Here is a 19,060-nt window from a genome sequence, read left to right on the forward strand (position 1 = left end):
AGGAGTACGTGTTATTTTGAATGACAACTATCCGACAATGGAGAGGGTGTGTATGGTTAAAGAGGATACTGCATTGGCCTCTTTACCTCGTACCTTGTGGGCTACTTCAGATACTGATGTGGGACAGATGGTCATCCCCCCGGTGCACATTAGAGTAAAGGAGGGAGCTGTGTTGCCACGCCTACCTCAATATCGCATTTCACAGGAGGGGGAGGAGGCGCTTACACAGATTGTGCAGGATCTCATTAAAATGGGGGTAGAGAACAGGTTCCAAACAATGTTTGTAACAGTCCTATCCTTCAGATTCTGAAGAAAGACACTGATACCAGGATTTATCGATTTATTATCGATTTGAGGGAGGTGAATAAGATAGTGATACCTCAATACCCAGTGGTTTCTGACATTACGACACTTCTTACTCTGGTTCCACCAACTGCGACCACGTTTTCCGTTATAGACTTGAAGAACGCTTTTTTTTCGATCCCTATTCATCCTGATAGCCGATATCTCTTCGGCTTCACTTTGAAAAATCGATCGTATAGATTTTGTAGAGTTCCTCAAGGCTATACTGAGAGTCCTAGTATCTACAGTCGAGCGTTGAAACGACAATTGAATTCTTTTGTTCTGCCTGAAGGTGTGGCGCTTATACAATATGTCGATGACATCTTGTTGGTGGCCGATACCCCTGAGCAATGTGAGAAGTGTACATTGTCTTTGCTTTCCTTTCTGGCATCACAAAATCACAAAGTATCGAAGAAGAAACTGCAATATTGTAGACCAAAGGTAACCTACTCAGGTCACCTTTTGTCTAAGGAGGGGCGTGCACTCACATCGGATCGTATTCAAGCAATTTTGGACACACCAGCACCTTCTACACAGAAGGATGTTTGAGCATTTTTGGGTCTTGCTTCTTTTTGTAGGCAGTGGATACTGGGTTTTTCACACATAGTTAAACCACTGTTGGCACTTTTGGCGAAAGACACTCCAATTCCCCTTCCCACGACAGATGAGTGTGCGAATGCTTTCCAGCAAGTACGACAGGCCCTTTGTTCAGCACCAGTGTTAGGCACCCCTGATTACACGAAGCCTTTTACATTGTATGTACATGAAAGAGATAAATGCGCATTATCAGCGTTAGTGGGTGCAGATGCACGGTGATAAGCAGTGCCCTTGCGCATACTTCTCGGCAGTACTTGATCCTGTTTCTCGAGCGTTACCTGGTTATTTTTGCTTGGTTGCAGCGACAGCTGTGTCAATACGCCAGAGTGAGGGGATTGTGTTATCTCATAAGTTGTTGGTGTTGGTCCCCCATGCTGTTGATACTCTCTTGAATCAGACAAAGACGCAGCATTTAACTAGCGCTCGTCTAACAGGATATGAGCTGACGTTGTTGGCTCCTCATATTACATTGAAGAGATGTGCAACACTAAACCCAGCCACGTTGTTGCCATTTCCGGCGACTCAGCCTGAGGCGCAAGAAGCACATGATTGCATTTTTGTGACTGAGGAACAGACAAAGGGTCGTATTGATTTGCAGGACACGCCCTTTACGGATGTAGATGGAGAGCTGTGGGTGGATGGGTCTTGTATGAAGTTACCAGATGGTACTACTTCAGCAGCATATGCAATTACTACGCTACATACAATAGTGGAGACAGCACGCATACCGCAGAAATCAGCTCAGGCAGCGGAACTGATAGCAATGACATGAGCATGTGAGCTTAGTGCAGGGTTAGGCGTGAATGTTTACACAGACAGCCGCTATGCTTTTGGAGTAGCGCGCGATTTCGACCTGCTCTGGAAGGAAAGGGGCTTTTTGACATCACATGGAGCACAGATAATGTATGGAGAATTAGTACTTAATCTTTTCACTGCATTGACGTATCCAAAGAAGATAGCTATAGTGAAGTATAACGCACACAAGAAAGTAACAGATAAAGTGGGAGAAGGAAACGCTTTTGTAGATCGAGTAGCACGTGAAACTGCGATGCAGCCTGACTCCACTTCAATGTACGTTGTGAAGTCACAAGCTGAGCGATGGCACGATGCTAGGAAGGAGGTACTAGAGATACAGAGGACCGCTTCTGATAAGGAGCGGGAGCAATGGTCCAAAGATGGAGAGTTGGATGATGAAGGTTGTTGTAGAAATAAGCAGATGGATAAATGGAAGTTACCCATAGCTTTTGTCCAACCTATGGTTCAGATGGCGCATGGGCTAGCACGTGTTGGGGCTTCAGCAATTGTGAAATTGCTTACGCAAGTTCTGGAGCATCCAGAGATTGCTAGCACGGCTAAGAGAGTAGTACAGACCTGCATGATTTGTCTTAAATACAATCCAGGAAAAGGGCCACAAACTCCAGCAGGAGGATTTGCAACACATACTGCACCTTTTAAAGTTTTGCAAATGGATTATATTCAGCTTGAACGCTGCAATAATCTGAAATATGTCTTAGTTGTGGTTTGTGCATTCAGCAAATGGATTGAAGCATACCCTACGAAAGACAATACTGCAATTACTACGGCAAAGGTGCTATTGAAGGAATTTTTTCCTCGATATGGTGTTTGTAGATTGTTGTGGAGTGACAACAGGCCTCATTTTATAGCGGACGTTGTCAAGAATGTCCTGAAAGGATTGGGAATAAAACAGAAATACAATGCAGTGTTCCACCCACAGTCAGCAGGCTTGGTGGAAAAGTACAATGGCACTCTAAAGATAAAATAGCAAAGATACAAGCTTCTACTTCTCTGACTTGGCCAGATGCTTTGCCTTTGGCATTATTGTCTATCAGATCAGTACAACACTTTCGAACAGGCCTTATTCCTTATGAGATTGTATTGGGGCGTCCCATGAATATATGGGGACTGCCCAAGTCAAGCTCAGTGTATGATGTACGCTGTGTTTTAATGAATGACTATTTGGCACAATTAACTGACAGTTTGGTTTCTATTCATCAACAGGTTCGAGAAGCACTCCCTGACCGGTCCACAGGTGAAGGCCATAATCTCCGGCCCGGAGATTTCATCCTTATAAAATCATTCGAGAGGTCGAGCAGTCTGGAGCCGAGTTGGTGTGGTCCCAAGCAGGTTCTTCTGACGACGAGAACAGCTGTCCGAGTCACCAACCCGAAGAATTGGATCCATTCCATACATTGTCGGAAGGTGCAACCCGGACTGGTGGAGCCTGCTGTATTGACTGACCATCGAGAAATCCTGACTGCGGAGAGAGGCCGTGCTGTGGTACCTGACGAATCTGAGGAGTTCTTCCCAGACCCGACAGTTCCTGGAGCGAGGAGATACAATCTACGACCAAGGAAAGAGCCTGCAGTTGTGTGATAAGTTGTCAGAACAGCCCCTAGGTTAGTGAAACGGAGAGCCGATGAGGCTAGGGGAGGGATCAGCCCTGCATTAGTGTTGTGACACCCGTCTTGGCCCGCTGGTGAAGAAAACAACGGCTGCCTAGGGGGAAGAGTTCTGACAACCTTTTTTTTTGTTTCAGGAAGATACATTTGTTCGAATGGAAAAGAAGAAGGTTTTCTGTGCTGTAGGGTTCATTGCTGCTGTAGCAGTTGTTGCTACAATCACGTGGTTTGTCGAGGATACACTTCCTGCCCGTGAGTTGTATGTTGTTTCCACTCCAGTGCCAGATGAGCATTTCTTTTATACACTTCCATATCAAGAGTTGAAGCATCGACAGTCATATTTGAATAACACTTTCATCCAGATGCTTCATCACACCCATGTTGCTACTAATGCTACAAACTGTTGGATATGTGGTATGATGCCAGCACACCAAAAGAAGGGGGGAACACCATTCATACCTCTCCCATTCTCCCATAATGGCTCTTGTCGAGCATGGTACACTTTGCTTTTTGCTACGAGAAAGCCTACAGTGGGCAGACTGCTTTTCAGACTGAATAAAGAATGCCATCAGGACAAAGAAGGTTATCCACACGCCAATGGAACTATATGGGAGAGGGAAGAGTATCGATCGGACAATGATTCAACGCCCTATATTTTTACGAACACTAGAGACATTGTTGGAAATGAGAAATTTGTGATTTCAGTTGCCCAAGCACAAGCAGATTTATGTGTTCAGAGTGTAGGTTATATCCCTGTAGGTGTTAGCGATTGTATTATCGTGCTGAATATTGATGGTCTGAATAACAGCACATTTTTGGCTTCCCAAAAACCCTATTTTGCATGCGGCAATAGAGGTTATTATCGATTACCAGCCGAATGGTCTGGAGTGTGGTATGTAGCATTTTTACTGCCGCCTGTATTCCTAGCACCTGCATCATATCATAAAGACTTGAAATTATTAAATAATGTAACTGTAAATAGATATAAGCGAACTCTGTCTATTGATGATGTAGATCAAACCGACACTAGTTTGCAACAGTATATAGATTTTAATTTAGGTTTATTTTTCTTTGTTGGAGCTGCTCTGAATAGTAGGAAGATACAACGATTAACTAGAGTTGTAGAAGCCGTAACGAATCAAACTGCTGCAGCCCTCGGAAATCTCACTGAAGAGCTGCAAATTACTAGAATTGTTGCGTTGCAAAACCGAATGGTTTTGGACGTTATGTTAGCAGCTAGAGGTGGTGCTTGTAGAATTATTGGAAGTAGCTGCTGTGTATTTATTCCTGACCACACTCCTTCTGTATGCAAAGCAATTAATAAATTGCATAAGATCGCTGCTGATATACATGTCGAAAATAGAACCTGGACATTTTCAAGTTGGTTCTGGACTCTGATCTCCACATGGGGCTGGAAAGTTCTTACTGGCCTTTGTATAATTGTTTCAATTATTTTTACATGTTGTGTATGTATCCAATGTAGTCCAATGATATGTTCCCTATGTGTTTCATTTTGTGTACCTAATAAAAGAGCTGTCGCTGAGGCTGTCCACCAGAAGAGCATAACTAAAGAGGTAGCTGAAATGAGGAGCATCGACATTAACAATGAGTATTTAGATTATCCTAGGAAACCGAATGTCTTCAGCTAATGCTGAAAGGGTCATCTGTTTTAAATAAAACAGCGATAATGTTAAGCATTAGCTAAAGACATGATATCGTAACTCATATGTTGCGTTTTCCCGCTCAACTCTCGTAATGGTCAGACTCCATCTTGTTTTTATGTCCTCCATTTTGTATGCTACATATTGTCATGTGCCTGCCATGGTCGCCCTTAAGATCTGCCCAGCAACAGTCTATAAATAAACCTCCTTTGTGCGTCTAGCGCATGCTCAGTAAGAGTCACATCTGCTTTTGATCAGCGTAGATAGGAATGTGCTTTTCGCAGGTCTCAAGAACCGTTAACTCCACCCATGTATTGATCATGTTCAGAAATGTCCATATATGGTTGTAAATCATGCTCTGAGCTGTACCCGCCTACTTATGAACCCCTTCTTTGTGTATCAAAGGGGGCTATGTGTTTGGGTTCTTTGTGCTACCCTGTACAATGCTGTAGAGTGTTGTGTAGGCTGTAGGACCACCTTTATAGGTTTAGTAAACTATGTTTTTGTAGTTTCAGTTTCCGTGCCAATTTCTTTCTATAGTCTGAGGACTTTGTGCACAGAAGGGCGAACCCTTTGCACTAACAGGCCTTGCTGAGGCCTGTACTTATCAGATGAAGGTAACAGAGTCTTCCTCATGATCTTTAGATTCTGCATAGGTACTTACTTGTAGGTACCAAAATCTCTCAATAAACACAACAGCTCTTTTTAGAGCCACCCAAGATCTAAACACATAAGCTTGATGTATATCTGAAAAATATTACTTTTTTGTTTGCTTGGAGTCGTGCACCCAAAGCGTTAGGAGTCCTGCACCCAGCGCGAAAGGAATCGTGCACCTAACACGCTGGAGTCGCACACCCTACAGGTTAGGAGTCGTGCACCTAATGCATGCACACCAGGGGGCCGTGCTGAGCTTCATGCTGGGTGCGCGACTCCTAATTTTACCATTAAAAAAAATAGCATTTATCACTAATTTCTATTCTCCCCGGGGACCACATCCCCGGGGCCTATATGCAACGTTGAGGACCGTGGGGGGTGACCCAATGCCCCCAAGTCCCAGCCAGCTCCCTCATCCTTCGGGAGCCTACATTGCTTTTCCATACAGGGAGCTGCTAACATGCACCTCCCCGTGTGGAAAAGCAATATGTTTTGCATTTTGAAAGAGAGAGCAGGTTTCCCTGCTCTCTCTTTCAAAATCCAAACCATGTTTGCTATGACAGTGTCCCGGGGGTGGGCACCCCGGGACACTGCAGGAGCCGGCCCTGCGGGGTGGCGGTCCCCAGGGCCCTCGATGGCTCTAGGAGGGGGGCCACGTGGCCCCCTCCAACAACATACAAAGCCCCGGGGGTGGTGGTCCCCAGGGCTGGGGGGGGGGCCTTTCAGCCCCCCAACCATTTTTTAGAAAGGCCCGGGGGTAGCGGTACCCGGGGCTAAGGGGGGCCTTTGAGCCCCCTAGCCTTTGTATTTTGCTGGGGGGGGGTGGCGGTTGAACCCTCCCAACCATTCATTTTCTAGCCTGGGGGGTGGCAGTCCCCAGGGCTGGGGGGCCCCTCTGGGCCCCCCATTAAATGTAATATTATTGCCCTCGTGATTTGGCCCCCGGGGTAATTATTAAAGAAGCGCGGGAGCCCTTCGTTTTATTTTATTTTTACGGCAGGATCCATGGATCCTGCGCAAATTTTGCTGTTTGAAAAAAAAAATTCTACCCTGCCCCCTTTATACAATTTTCACACTTTTTCCACTGATTTCTTCAGCCTCACTACTACCGAGGCACAAAATGGCTTGCAACACTTCCTGGTTTGGAGTTTTGACAGGCAGTGACAGCCAATTAACATGCAGCTCGTGATCGTAAGGGTGCGCTCAGGGTGCGCGCAGCATGCTCGGATCCACCGCGTATATAGATATATATGTGATTTCAATGTAGATTTTTCTCAGGAACTACTGAACGGATTTACACCATTTAACTAAACAGGCACGACTCTGAACCAAGGTCTACCTCTCCGCCAAATTTGGTTTAATTCCGTTCAGCAGTTCGGGCTGTAGCTGTGATTAAAGGTCCGTATGGGAAACTGCATGGGGAAAACACATTTTGGGACCCCCCTTTTTTCTCAGCCCCTGCTTGACAAATCACCCCGAGACTTTTAGGATAGGAGCGGACCCGAGCGCCCCACCAGTTTTGAAAACCGGTGCCAAAATTATTCTAAATAGAATGTTGCGGATTTCCTATGGAAAATAGGTCCTAACTATAACTACTTACAGGCGACCGCCAGTAGGTAATATATATATATATATATATATATATATATATATATATATATATATATATATATATATATATATATATATATATAGTTTTTATCACTAAGGCCTTTCTCAGAAGAGTCATACTTCATGAGTGCGAATAATGCTTACAAACATGATAAATGAGACATTGCCTGTAGCCAATCACCACAAACTGAGGGGCATATTAGCAAGACCCTCGTTAAAATTTTTGCAGTTTTAGCGGCAGGAAACTGCAGCTAAAACAGCGAAAAGGGGTTTTCTAATATGCGTTATAGAATTCCAATAGAAGCCCAGGTTAGATGTCCTGCACAACTAACCTGGGCTTCTATTGGAATTCTATAACGCTTTTTGGCAAGCCCATTATCACCGTTTTAGCAGTAGTTTTCTGTCGCTAAAATGGCGATAATTTTAGCGAGGTTCTTGCTAATATGCCCCCTAGTTTCTACCCGGGAAAAGAAAGAAAGAGCCAGAATGGCATCTCACATCACTTGACATGCATCATTCAAGTATATCATCAACTACCATTGGATAGAACAGCCAACATTCCCAAATACATATCAAAAAAGTGTATAAAGGAGAGGGTTAAAGAAAGAAAAAACGTGTGCACAGTCAAAACGTTATGAACAAAAATCTTCACCCAGTATCCCTTGAAAGAACCCATTCGTGGGACAACACCGACAGGAGTTTCACTCACATATTATCGGTACCAGATAATCCGTGCAAGAGCCTGGGCTGGGAAAGGCGAAGCCGGACTCAATGGGGGCCCGGAACAAACACCACCCGGAAGCAGGAAACCCTCCCCTTCCCCCCCCCAGGGCAAGAGCCCGCGAAAAAAGGTGCCACCAGGATTGCAACCCGGGCTGGTCCTGATGGACACCCACCAAATCGGTAGCAAGTTGAAGCCTAACACCGTGGAGAAAAAGGACCCAGGTGGCGGGGCCCCTCCCCAGAGATTGGCCTGCCTGATGACAGACAATGAACAAGAATGGACTAAAAGGACTTTAATTGCAAAGACAATATGTGTCAACAATGTCAACAGAATGTGATGCACGAGCAAGAAATTGGCAATATTTATAAATGTTATGCTATAATAAACTGAGACCTTTTAAGGCACCAAGCACAGGGTCACTGGTGCATGTTAAGAGGGACGCAGTTGGACAGAACGATTGAAGGGCGGTAATATGCAAAATATGGATCCAAGAAGTAAATATATAGATGTATCATACAAGGTGCATAATAAAGCCTCTAAACGCAAACCGGCGGATGAGAACAAAAGATTTTAACTCTCATAACTCGATTTAAATAACTATTTTCGCTGCCTCTCAACCATGATGAACTTGAAACAGAGACGTTGTCCAGGTCTGCACTGGAGTACATTAAAGGTTGTTTTTCGATATTAGGTCTGCTGTAGAATTAGAAGAGTATCTTGTGAATGGTATTTGTCTTCTTACGCTATACATTTTGGAGTAATTATTCCCCAGTTTCCCACATCCCGCCTTGTCTCTTCCACATCTGCGACTAAATTGGTGATACACAATTGCCATAATCGAATACATTTAACAACATTGTTGTTTCTAGCTGAAATGGAAGGCTCGGGAAAAATATTTAATGGAAAGTGAATACCAAACTTAACCAGTAGATGTCACAAGTGACCTTTCTATTGATGTTTTCCTACCTTTTAACTGCCAAAGGAATTCAGACATTGAGACTTTGAGATAGTACACCAGCTTCCATGGACAGAAACTCTTTAAAGCTTCTTTGGAACATATGACTATGGTGCTCTGCAACCGCATCCCCCTTTACACAATAGTGATGACGTCTAACCTACCATTTTACAGAAACTACTTGGAGGGCAACCTCAGTACTTCTCACACCATCTTCAAAATGCGTGCCTATTAGCTTACTATGATGGAGTCACAATAGCTCACAAGGAACAACGGTAAATTAACTTTCATTCCACAAGGTGAGCGCAATCCAGAAAATTAATAAAGGAACGTTCTATTTTTCACTTTTTCTCTAGATCATCCCCTATTGATGACAACAGAATTTTAAACTGGTGTTTTGGGGCTGTGATATTTCAACATAAAAAAACTGCCAATCGCTGGATTTGCAGTTTGCTCAAACAGTACTGTTAGTGGAGATTTTAATACCTAGTTGGCTCACATACATGAAGTGCTCTACATCAGCATTTCAATAAATGCACCACAAATGTACTGTATATTTTATAAAATCATATAGAGCAAGTATTTTGCTTGCATGTTAATACAGAAATATGTCTCCGTTACCACACAGCTCAAGCCACTGATTGTTCCATTGTGCACAGTCTAAAAACCCACACTGGCCCTGTTCCCGAGCTCGTAATAATCAAGGTGTTATTCCTCACTGGGCAGTTATTTTTCAGATGAGATGACATCAGGAGTTTTTGGTGAACAACATGAGGATTTTGGTGCTTACCACACCATGGGCCTCATTTATGAGAAATGACGCATCGCTGCGTGAAAGCAGCGATGCGTACCTTCTCAGTGCGCACTCTTTGCAACATTCCTGATGCGTCATATTTAATGTATGACGCATCATGTCGCAAGGAGTTACAGATACGTCAGTATTTCTGACGTATCTGTAAGCGCAAAAGTGACGCATTGCTGAAGTGTGTCACAAAAGTGACGCAACTCCAGCAATGCGTCCTTCCACATGGGTCAAGCCCCATGTGAAAGGGCCTGCATCAGTCTTACGCCTGCTGTGAGGCAGGCGCAAGATTGTGACGCAACAGCGTCCTAAAAGTGACGAAGTGAAATCTCATAGATTTCACTCGTCACTTCTACGACCCTTCCTTGCGTCAATACACCCCCTTGCATACATTATACCTGGCGCAGGTATAATGTGGCGCAGGGGTTTACAAAGTGACGCATCTACCTAGATGCGTCACTTTGTAAATATGGCGCAACGAGGTGCATTTTTTATGCAACTGGTGCGTCACAAAAAGTGACGCACCGGTGGCGTAAAAGTGACGCACAGCCTCCAAAATGAGGCCCCATGTTTCGCATAGTACAGTAAATATCGTATACTCATATTCTGTTAGACTTCGGCAAGTTTGACCTGCCTACATTTATTAAAGGGTGAGATATTCAAGGCACCCAGTGATCACTGGGTAGCTAAGCAACATTTAGCTTGTAATTCCAACCCCTGCAGCAAACAGACGTTTGTGCAGTGGTCTGAAACCACTGTTCAGTTTAATTAATCACCACTTTACTACTGTGTTTTATTATTTGATATGCCTCTGTGATCGTGTTATTCAATCCTTAGTCTTTGTTTCCTTTATCTATTGCTTTATATTTAATCGCTTCCCGTGATGAAAAAAATCCTCCTAGCTGTGATAAAGCTACTGTTTTTGAGTGATAACCCCACTTTTTTGGATTCGTTTTTGCTGGTTAACTGGCTGGGCAATGTGCCACTGCTGATCACTTTAGTTGTAGGGAAGAGGGCTCTGTCCCTAAATCATGAGGTAACTGTGCGTCTATACTCTATTGACTTATTTAACCAGTGCAAAAAAAATCCCATAATGTCTGCAGTGATAAATGTCACATTTGGGCTGCAGCGTTCATTTGGACCACCCACATGTGCGACTGGAATAACATGGCTTCAGGTTCACTATTATGAATCGGCTTGCTGCAGGGTAAAGCTGCAGTAACACCTTAAAAAAGGAAAGCGGAGTCTGGAAGCCTTAGCACTAATTCATTCAGTTTTCCTAGACTTCACTCCCTAGAGTGATTAAGCTTCAATAGGCATGAAAAGCAGCCATGTCAGCGTAACAATAGGTCAGCTTCTGAGATCAGGAAGGCTGGTGAGGAATACAATTACTAGCCACTTATCTAGGAAAGTGGCTGTTGGAAAGTAACAGGAACAAGTGGTCAAACAAAGGGCCACAGCTGAGGCCTCGCTTAAGTCTTGGTATGCCAAGTGAGGTCTTGTGTGGAAGGAGCATTTTACCCGGAGTCTGCCCTCAGTTAGGGGCTTGCTAAATATGCATAGTATAATGTTGCACGCTTGGATACATATCACTGTAAAACTATAGTCGAAAAGCACAAAGGGTGCGAACAACAGCCCCACGAATTCTGGGCTTTCATATTATCTGATTGTGCTCATGGTAAAAATGCACCTTTAATGGTGCATAATTATGCAACTAGGCGTAATGGCATAATTTTGGAAATTGTGAGTCTCAAGCGTAACTTTACGCTGGCGCAATTAAAAATGTGCGCTTGACTAAGCTCAGTGGGGGGGAATCATATCCCAGTACACTCAGATTGTTTGGAACCTGATTTGCAAAGGTAGGACCTGGAAGGGAACTGAATTTTCTGACCACAGTAGCCAAGCTCCTGCAATATTGAAAAAAAAAGGCTTCCGAGATAGTTTGCAGGCAAGCAAACTAGGGAGCTACTGCACAACTGGGATGACTAATGGAAGAAATGATACAGAAAATGAGTCAGTAATATGATCAATCACCGGCTAGAGTTTGGGGTAAAATGGCCCATACCATCTCCACTTGAACCCAAGGACTAGAAAAGTCCTCCAAATAAGTAAAAAAGATTTTTTTCAAATTAAGTACATTATTAAACAAACAAAAAATAAAATTATTCAAAATTCGAATTTTTCGCTATGGCCCACATTACACGTTTGTTTGAGTAGGTATGGTGTTTACCACATGTGGTATTTACCACACATAGGGGTCTATTATAATGGCGGGCGGATCGCCACCGCCCATATGGCGGTGTCGATTCGCCCGCCATTATACTCCGCCCACATGCAATTTAACCCCGCCTGATTATGTTGGCGGGGGTACCGCGGCGGACGGGAAGACTGTCTGCCGCTTTTCTGCCCGGTCGATGACTCAACGGGGTGGAAAAGGTTTGAATATGGTGGCGGTGTCTGTTAGATACTGCCATCCATATTACAATGCTTGCGGGGAAAAGCCTTTCCGTGGCGGCGTTGCCGCCACAGAAAGGCATGTGGATTTAGCAAATCGGGGCCCGTTGCGTGCTACCAGGATGTTGGGGAAGTGGGAGGCACATGGGGGGAACCTATGGTACCCCCCTGCATGGGAACGGACAAAGTGGCAGGCACTGCATGGTGTCTGTCACCTTGTGCATGCCAATGCACAACGTGCATTCCCAGCAGTGTGGTGGGCGGTTCTGTGAGCAACGCCCGCCACAATGCTGGGAATGGAGGATGCTACCGCCACAGTGGCGGTGGCATCCTAATTGTCGGTGCTGGACCGCTGCACCACTGACAGCCGGTCCCAGCACCGCTAGGGTGTCCGCCCGCCATCCTAATAGGCCCCATAGTATTTACCATCTGTGGTAAACAACCCCGATTCCAGGTTTTTAAACAACCCAAATTCCACATATTTTGCCTTTTTCTGGGCCTGTTCGCAGAGTTATCAGAATTTAGCCCATAACTTGGAATGAGGTCCAAGATCTGCTTTTCCACAGGAAGAGGGTTTTTTGATTTGTGAATAGCTTTGGTGCGGTTTGATAAATCAACATGAACTTGCCAAAAAGAGTTCATCTACCTTACCACCATTCCTGGAAAAATGTGGGTTGATCCGTGAAGAGCGGTCTGAGAAATGTGGGGGGACACCTCGGGACACAGTACTTCCCTGCCCTCCCTCTCCCTGTCAGAAAGTTCCACTTTGCTCCCACCCTTGTGGGACCAATAAAATAATGCAAAGGAAAGTTGCCAGCTCCAACCAGCACCCAGTATGGCTGGGGGCATGGGGGTTTTCGGGCTCTTTCAGGGGTCTCCCCATCATAGTGATTTGTGGGTGCTCTTGTCCAACCAGAGGCCCTGTAGGGGTCTCTTGGGTCACTATTGGTTCAGGCAGGGGACCCACATGCCACCCTCCTCTTAAAATGAAGGCCAGAGGGGATGATGGCCGAAAAGGGTTTGGGTAAGGGGGCCACCTGCCTGTCCCTTCTTTAAAAAAGCAATGATCTCTGAGTTTATGGGGCCCAGTGTTGCTCAGGTAGGGGAGGCTGCATGTCCATGCCCTTATTAAAAAATGAAGGACCTGGGGTATGAGGTGCTTGGGCGTAAAAACTCTGGGTGAGGGGAGCTGCGCACACCCCTCCCCAACACTTTTAAATAAAAGGGTATCCCGGGTGAGCACCAGGATATGACAAGGTTCACTGCTCTTTCTAGGAGCATCCATAAGGTACTGAAAGCGTTTTTTTGTTTATACTTTTTCAAGCTTGATGGGGCCCCTAGAAGCACAAGGGGCACCACCAAGGTTTTTTCTAATGCTGTGTGGGACTTTAGCACTTCAGAAACATGAGGAAAAAATAACTGTAAGTCTCCGGGATTATTAAAAAGATGACCCCATAAGAACTTACCTTGTTTTTTTTTTAATGCACTCCTAACTAGAGCTCAATGCTCTTCTGCTGGAGTGAAAGGTCCTTTTGTGGCTGTTTATATGTTTACATTTCATGGGCTAAACAGTTTTAAAAGAAAGTCTCAGAGACATATTTGTTTACTTCAGAAAAAAATATATGTCTCAGTGTCTTCCAACATTTTTCAGCACGCAAAATGCAGTTCTAAAAAGAACACTCACAGACATGTTTTTTATCGAAACATTATTAAACATTTTTATAATAATCACGATGATTTACCATTGCATTGTGTGAATTACTATAATATAGTCTTCAAATATTGGTGATTTTTGAAGCAAAATGATAGAGGTTGGCTGCTCGAGGGGGTTTGAGACAGGGGGTGGCCACAGGACAGGCCCTGCGGCATGTGTGGTGTATTGTCCGTCTTGCCTGTGTTGTTGCTTCTAAAGGGTTGGATGCAGGGCATGGCCTTCAGCTGTGAATGGTGGACGGTTGGTGTTACATATGGTCATAAAATATTACTGCACTTTAAAAAAAAACTAGAAATTCACTGGAAAAAAGGGTAAAGCGGCGTTATAGTTCGGAATTATAATTATGTCTTACCTTACATTTAAAAAAAACATAGACGTTCACTGAGAAAACCAAAGGTCAAAGTAACATTGCATTGTAGGGGAAGATTTAAGTGACAAAATAACATTTCTAAATCAAATACCACTGAAAAACACATCTCAAGTAACATTCAGCCTGATTCATCAAAGACCCGTTTTGCGAGTCTATAATAGCGAATTATAAGGAATCGCTATTACAGGCTCGCAAAACGGGATTCATGTAGGAATCGCAAAAAAAATGCGATTCCTACATATTCCTTATTTGCGATTAGCAAATTGCTAATCGCAAATAAGGAATAACTCCCCATTCATTCCTATGGGCCAAAAGGCCCATAGGAATGAATGGGGAGTATTCCTTATTTGCGATTAGCAATTAGCTAATCGCAAATGAGATAGCGATTTAAAGGGTGCCAGGGGTGTCCAAAGGACACCCTGTAGCACCCCTTAAATGCAAATTTAAACAGGTGTTGCGCACACACATGTCCAAAGGACATGTGTGTGTGCAACATGCAACTTAGAAAAATGCTTTTAAAAGCATTTTTCTAAGTTTTCGCTATTTACCACGAGGTTTGACCTCGCGGTAAATAGCGGCCCGAAATAGCGAATTCGTAATTTGAAAAAGGATGATGAATTGCATTTAAGGAATCTCAAATAGAGATTCCTTAAATGTAATTCCTCGCAAATTTGATTTTTCGCTATTACCGATTTTTGCATTTGGGATGATGATTGCGCTCGCAAAGGGCCAGATTCTGAGAATCTGGCCCTTTGCGAGCGCAATTCTTCTTCATGAATCAGGCTGTATAACCCTTGCCTAAAGTATCTATAAGTCGCACCCTCACCATGCACAGCTAATTACCTTACATATTACATCACTCATGACATGTTCTATAACATCATTGATAACATCACTGCAACATTTTAAATGACATAATTGATGACAAAACGGTGCAAAACTGACAAAATCATATAACATTCACATGTGGAGACCTCTAAATAGAAAACAGACATTGCATGGGTGGGTATTTATATCCCTAGGTTTGTGAGTTGCATATTTGCCCTACTTAATGTACTACAAATGCAGTTTGGCCATCAGGCCCCCATTGCAGCATATTATCCACATCCATAATACTGATTATCCCAATTAAAAACCCCAAAAACTAGATTTCGCTCTATAACACAATCCTTACGGCTAGAGTTTAAAGACACATGAAATCAGATTGTGCATCGACATTAAGCATGGGCGGAAAATCCGTTTCGCTCGCGGATTTTGCGGATTTTCGGTAAATTCGCAATCCGCGAGATTCGCGAATCTCCCGCAAAATCCGCAAATCCGCGAGCAGCGGATTTTGCTCGCACTGTTCGCGGCTTCCCAGTACAACTTCGCGCCCCGCGAATAAGTGCAAAATTGCAGAAATACGATCTTAGCAAAACTGAAACTACTTACCAGGTTCAAAAGTTCAGGCTCATCATTAGTAGCCATTTCCTGTAGTGCTTCCTGAGGGGCCCCTCCAGAGTTCAGTTGCCAGTTGCAACTATTATGTGACCCTGCTCTGAACCTCAGAATAGTTACACATATGCCACAAAGGTCCTGAATTACAGCTAAGGGAGACAAGCAGGAGCCAGGCTGGAAGTTCAAATCCATTAATCAGCCCCTAATTCATTATTGTCAGTTCGGGCAGGGCAGGTGTTGTAACTAATTTTGCAACAATGAAAGCACTTAGCAAGTGCAAAAGATCACTAATCAGGAAGCACTAAGGAAGCAGGTGCCAGCTAAAAAAGTATTCTGTGACACATTAATCAGCCCCAAATTAATTCAGGTCACTTGAGGCAGGGAAGGTGTGCTTGCGTTGCCACAATAATGTACACTGACTGGACAACCAGAGGGTGCTGTGATGAAACAGAGGGTGGCATGGGTGGGCCAGAGGGTGGCATGAGTAGTCAGAGAGTGGCAGTGGTGACAGAGAGTGGCAGTGATGAAGAAGAGTGTCCCAAACAGGCTGGACACGTAGAAACAACAAGTTCGCAAAACTTGCGACCCGACAGGTAAGTTCGCAATTTGCAAAATTGTACAAAACCCTCGCGAACTGGCAGAAACCCGCGCAAACACAAAAAAAAATCCGCAAATTCGCGAGAATTCGCGGATTTTGCGGATTGCGAGTTCGCAAATCCGCAAAATTCGCGAACGCGAGATTCGGAAAATTCACCCATGCTTAATCGACATCATAGAAGTGGCTGAATGAACGCTATATGAATATCTATAGCTTAAGATAACATTTGTGTGTAGCCTGTAGGTCAGAGGTTTAAATCTAAGGCAAGTGAACCTCTCACTCCTCATTGGTCAATAAAATTAACAATTTGGTGACTATTCAGAAAACATATCAGCAAAGATTAGTGACGAATTTCTCTGCATTTTACGCTGTAGTTGTTCATTTGACTAAAGTGAAACTGCCTAAGAAATATTCAATGTTCTCTTGCCACAAATCACCCTAAATTACAGTTATACGCTCAGCTGTTCTCTTCATATACCCCAGCCCTATTCTCCTGTTCATAGGGAGAATAAAACATGGCAAGAGTGAAAGCGTTTAATTTGAAGGAAAAAAATGAAATGAAGCTATATTTAATCTATTCGTTTTATTTATTTATTGCCTCTGGAAAAACAGTTATAACTAGCCACTAGTTGACAGCTTCCGAAAAACTGGGCTCGAAAAATTCAACAGCCAGAGTTGAAAGTAATGAATAATAAAAAACACACTTCAGCTGTTAAAAGGTAAGGTCAGCACAAAATGTAGGACTCCAAACCAAACGTTTTCCTAAAAAGTTATTGTCATCACCTTTTTCTCATAGATCAAATTAATTTTGAGGAAACAAATGTCCTTAAGTAGTGTGCTCCAAAGGACTGCATTTAAATTCTCCGGGTATCTTGTTCCAAATCTAGCAATATGATGATATATGACCATAAATAATGAGCCGGGGTTTGAGAATTTCAAGTGATGCATTGCAGTATACCATATCCATGCAAAATTCATGTCCATACAAAATTCATGTTTTCGGAAGCCTCTTCAGTCCAGTGTGCAGCAAGGGCTAATGGCTGCTATACGGCATTTTGAATTCTATTCAATCAGTAAAGTCTTCACTAAAGGTTTATTTTGACTTTCTATCCGAAATGTATGAAAACATGTCCCGGTGACTCTGAGCCAATTCAAATGTTCTCAAAGTTTTGGTTTTATTGTGATTAGGTTTTTTTTTTCATTGTGTTGCATGCTAATCACAATGAATACTGTCAGATCCTATGGGCACCATCTTTTCCAAATTCAACAACTGTCAGAAAGGTGGGCGTGGATTTGGGAGACAGGCCCCACAGAGGTGGAAACTGTTGAAATGTATCCACAAGACAGAAAGAAGCATTAGCCAAGGTCTAAAGTGCCACCATGTCTAAGAAGGCATGGACTGATGGCATAACCCGGCCAGTGATACATGTTTCTTCTACATGGCTCATCATGAGTAAAGGTCCTATGATAGAAACTATGGGTCGCACAACTGGGCATCATGATAGCAGGCAGGGGCTAAAGAATCTGATCATGATGTGAAAAGGTCTTGGTTGCTAACTTCATGGGGGGGAGATGTACATAAAATGTTCCTTACAATCCCCAAGACGGGTGCAGAGACTAGCTGTGCTCACTGTATATCAGGGTACTCTCTAACTACTAGCTGTGCAGAACATGCCAACATGCAGCTGAGTCATTCAATCTATCAATCAATGAACTTGTAAAGCACACTACTTACCCAAGAGGGTCTAAAGGCGCTGAGGGGAGGGGGTGCTGCTACTGCTCGAAGAGCCAGGTCTTGAGGAGATTTCTGAAGGTGAGCAGGTCTTGGGTCTGCCACAGATGGGTGGGGAGGGTGTTCCAGGTCTTGGCGGCGAGGAAGGAGAAGGATCTGCCGCCAGAGGTTGTTCGTTGGATGCGAGGGACGGCGGCGAGGGCGAGGCTGGCGGAGCGAAGCTGGCGGGCGGGGGTGTAGAAGTTGAATCTGTTGTTTCGGTAGGCTGGCCCGGTGTTGTGCAGTCCTTTGTGTGCGTGGGCGAGGAGTTTGAAGGTGATCCTCTTGTTCACGGGGAACCAGTGCACGTCTCTTAGGTGGAAGGTGATGTGGCTGCGGCGGGGACGTTGAGGATCATTCGGGCAGAGGCGTTTTGGATGCATTGTAGTTGTCGCAGTTATTTGGTCGGGATTCCTGCGTAGAGTGCATTGCCGTAGTCCAGCCTGCTGACGAGGGCTTGGGTCACCGTTCTTCTGGTTTCAGTCGGGATCCACTTGTAGATCCTGCGAAGCATGCGGAGGGTGTTGTAGCAGGAGGAGGAGATGGCATTGACCTGCTTCGACATGGAGAGGGAGGAGTTGAGGATGAACCCTAGGTTGCGTGCGTGGTCCGTGGGTGTTGGAGCTGTTCCCAGTGTGGTCGGCCACCAGGAGTCGTCCCAGGCGGAGGGGGTGGGGCCGAGGATGTGGACATTCGTTTTGTCCGAGTTCAGCTTCAGTCGGCTGCTTCTCATCCACTCGGCGACGGCCTTCATTCCCTCGTGGAGGTTGGGTTTGGCGGTGTGTGGGACCTGGGTGAGGTAGAGGATGAGCTGGGTGTCGTCGGCGTAGGAAATGATGTTCAAGTTGTGCTGGCGGGCCACTTGAGCGAGGGGGCCATGTAGACGTTGAACAGGGTCGGGCTGAGGGATGAGCCCCTGGGGTACGCCGCAGATGATGCCAGTGGCTTTG

At 44.5% G+C, this 19,060-nt stretch overlaps 1 protein-coding gene across 1 annotated transcript; it reads left to right on the top strand.

The window, feature by feature from the left end:
• The first annotated feature begins 3,514 nt into the window (after positions 1 to 3,514).
• Positions 3,515 to 5,008, top strand: LOC147683084 (uncharacterized). Its single transcript, XM_086944778.1, has one exon. It carries the CDS (start codon positions 3,515 to 3,517, stop codon positions 5,006 to 5,008), a length of 1,494 nt encoding a protein of 497 aa, XP_086800904.1.
• Positions 5,009 to 19,060: the final 14,052 nt, after the last annotated feature.

The sequence above is a fragment of the Lissotriton vulgaris genome, chromosome 11, assembly GCF_964263255.1.
Source record: "Lissotriton vulgaris chromosome 11, aLisVul1.2, whole genome shotgun sequence".
NCBI lineage: Eukaryota > Metazoa > Chordata > Amphibia > Caudata > Salamandridae > Lissotriton > Lissotriton vulgaris.

What these genes read in the sequence shown, in the direction of transcription:
- LOC147683084 (XM_086944778.1), top strand. Translation starts at nt 3,515, where the DNA reads ATGGAAAAGAAGAAGGTTTTCTGTGCTGTAGGGTTCATTGCTGCTGTA.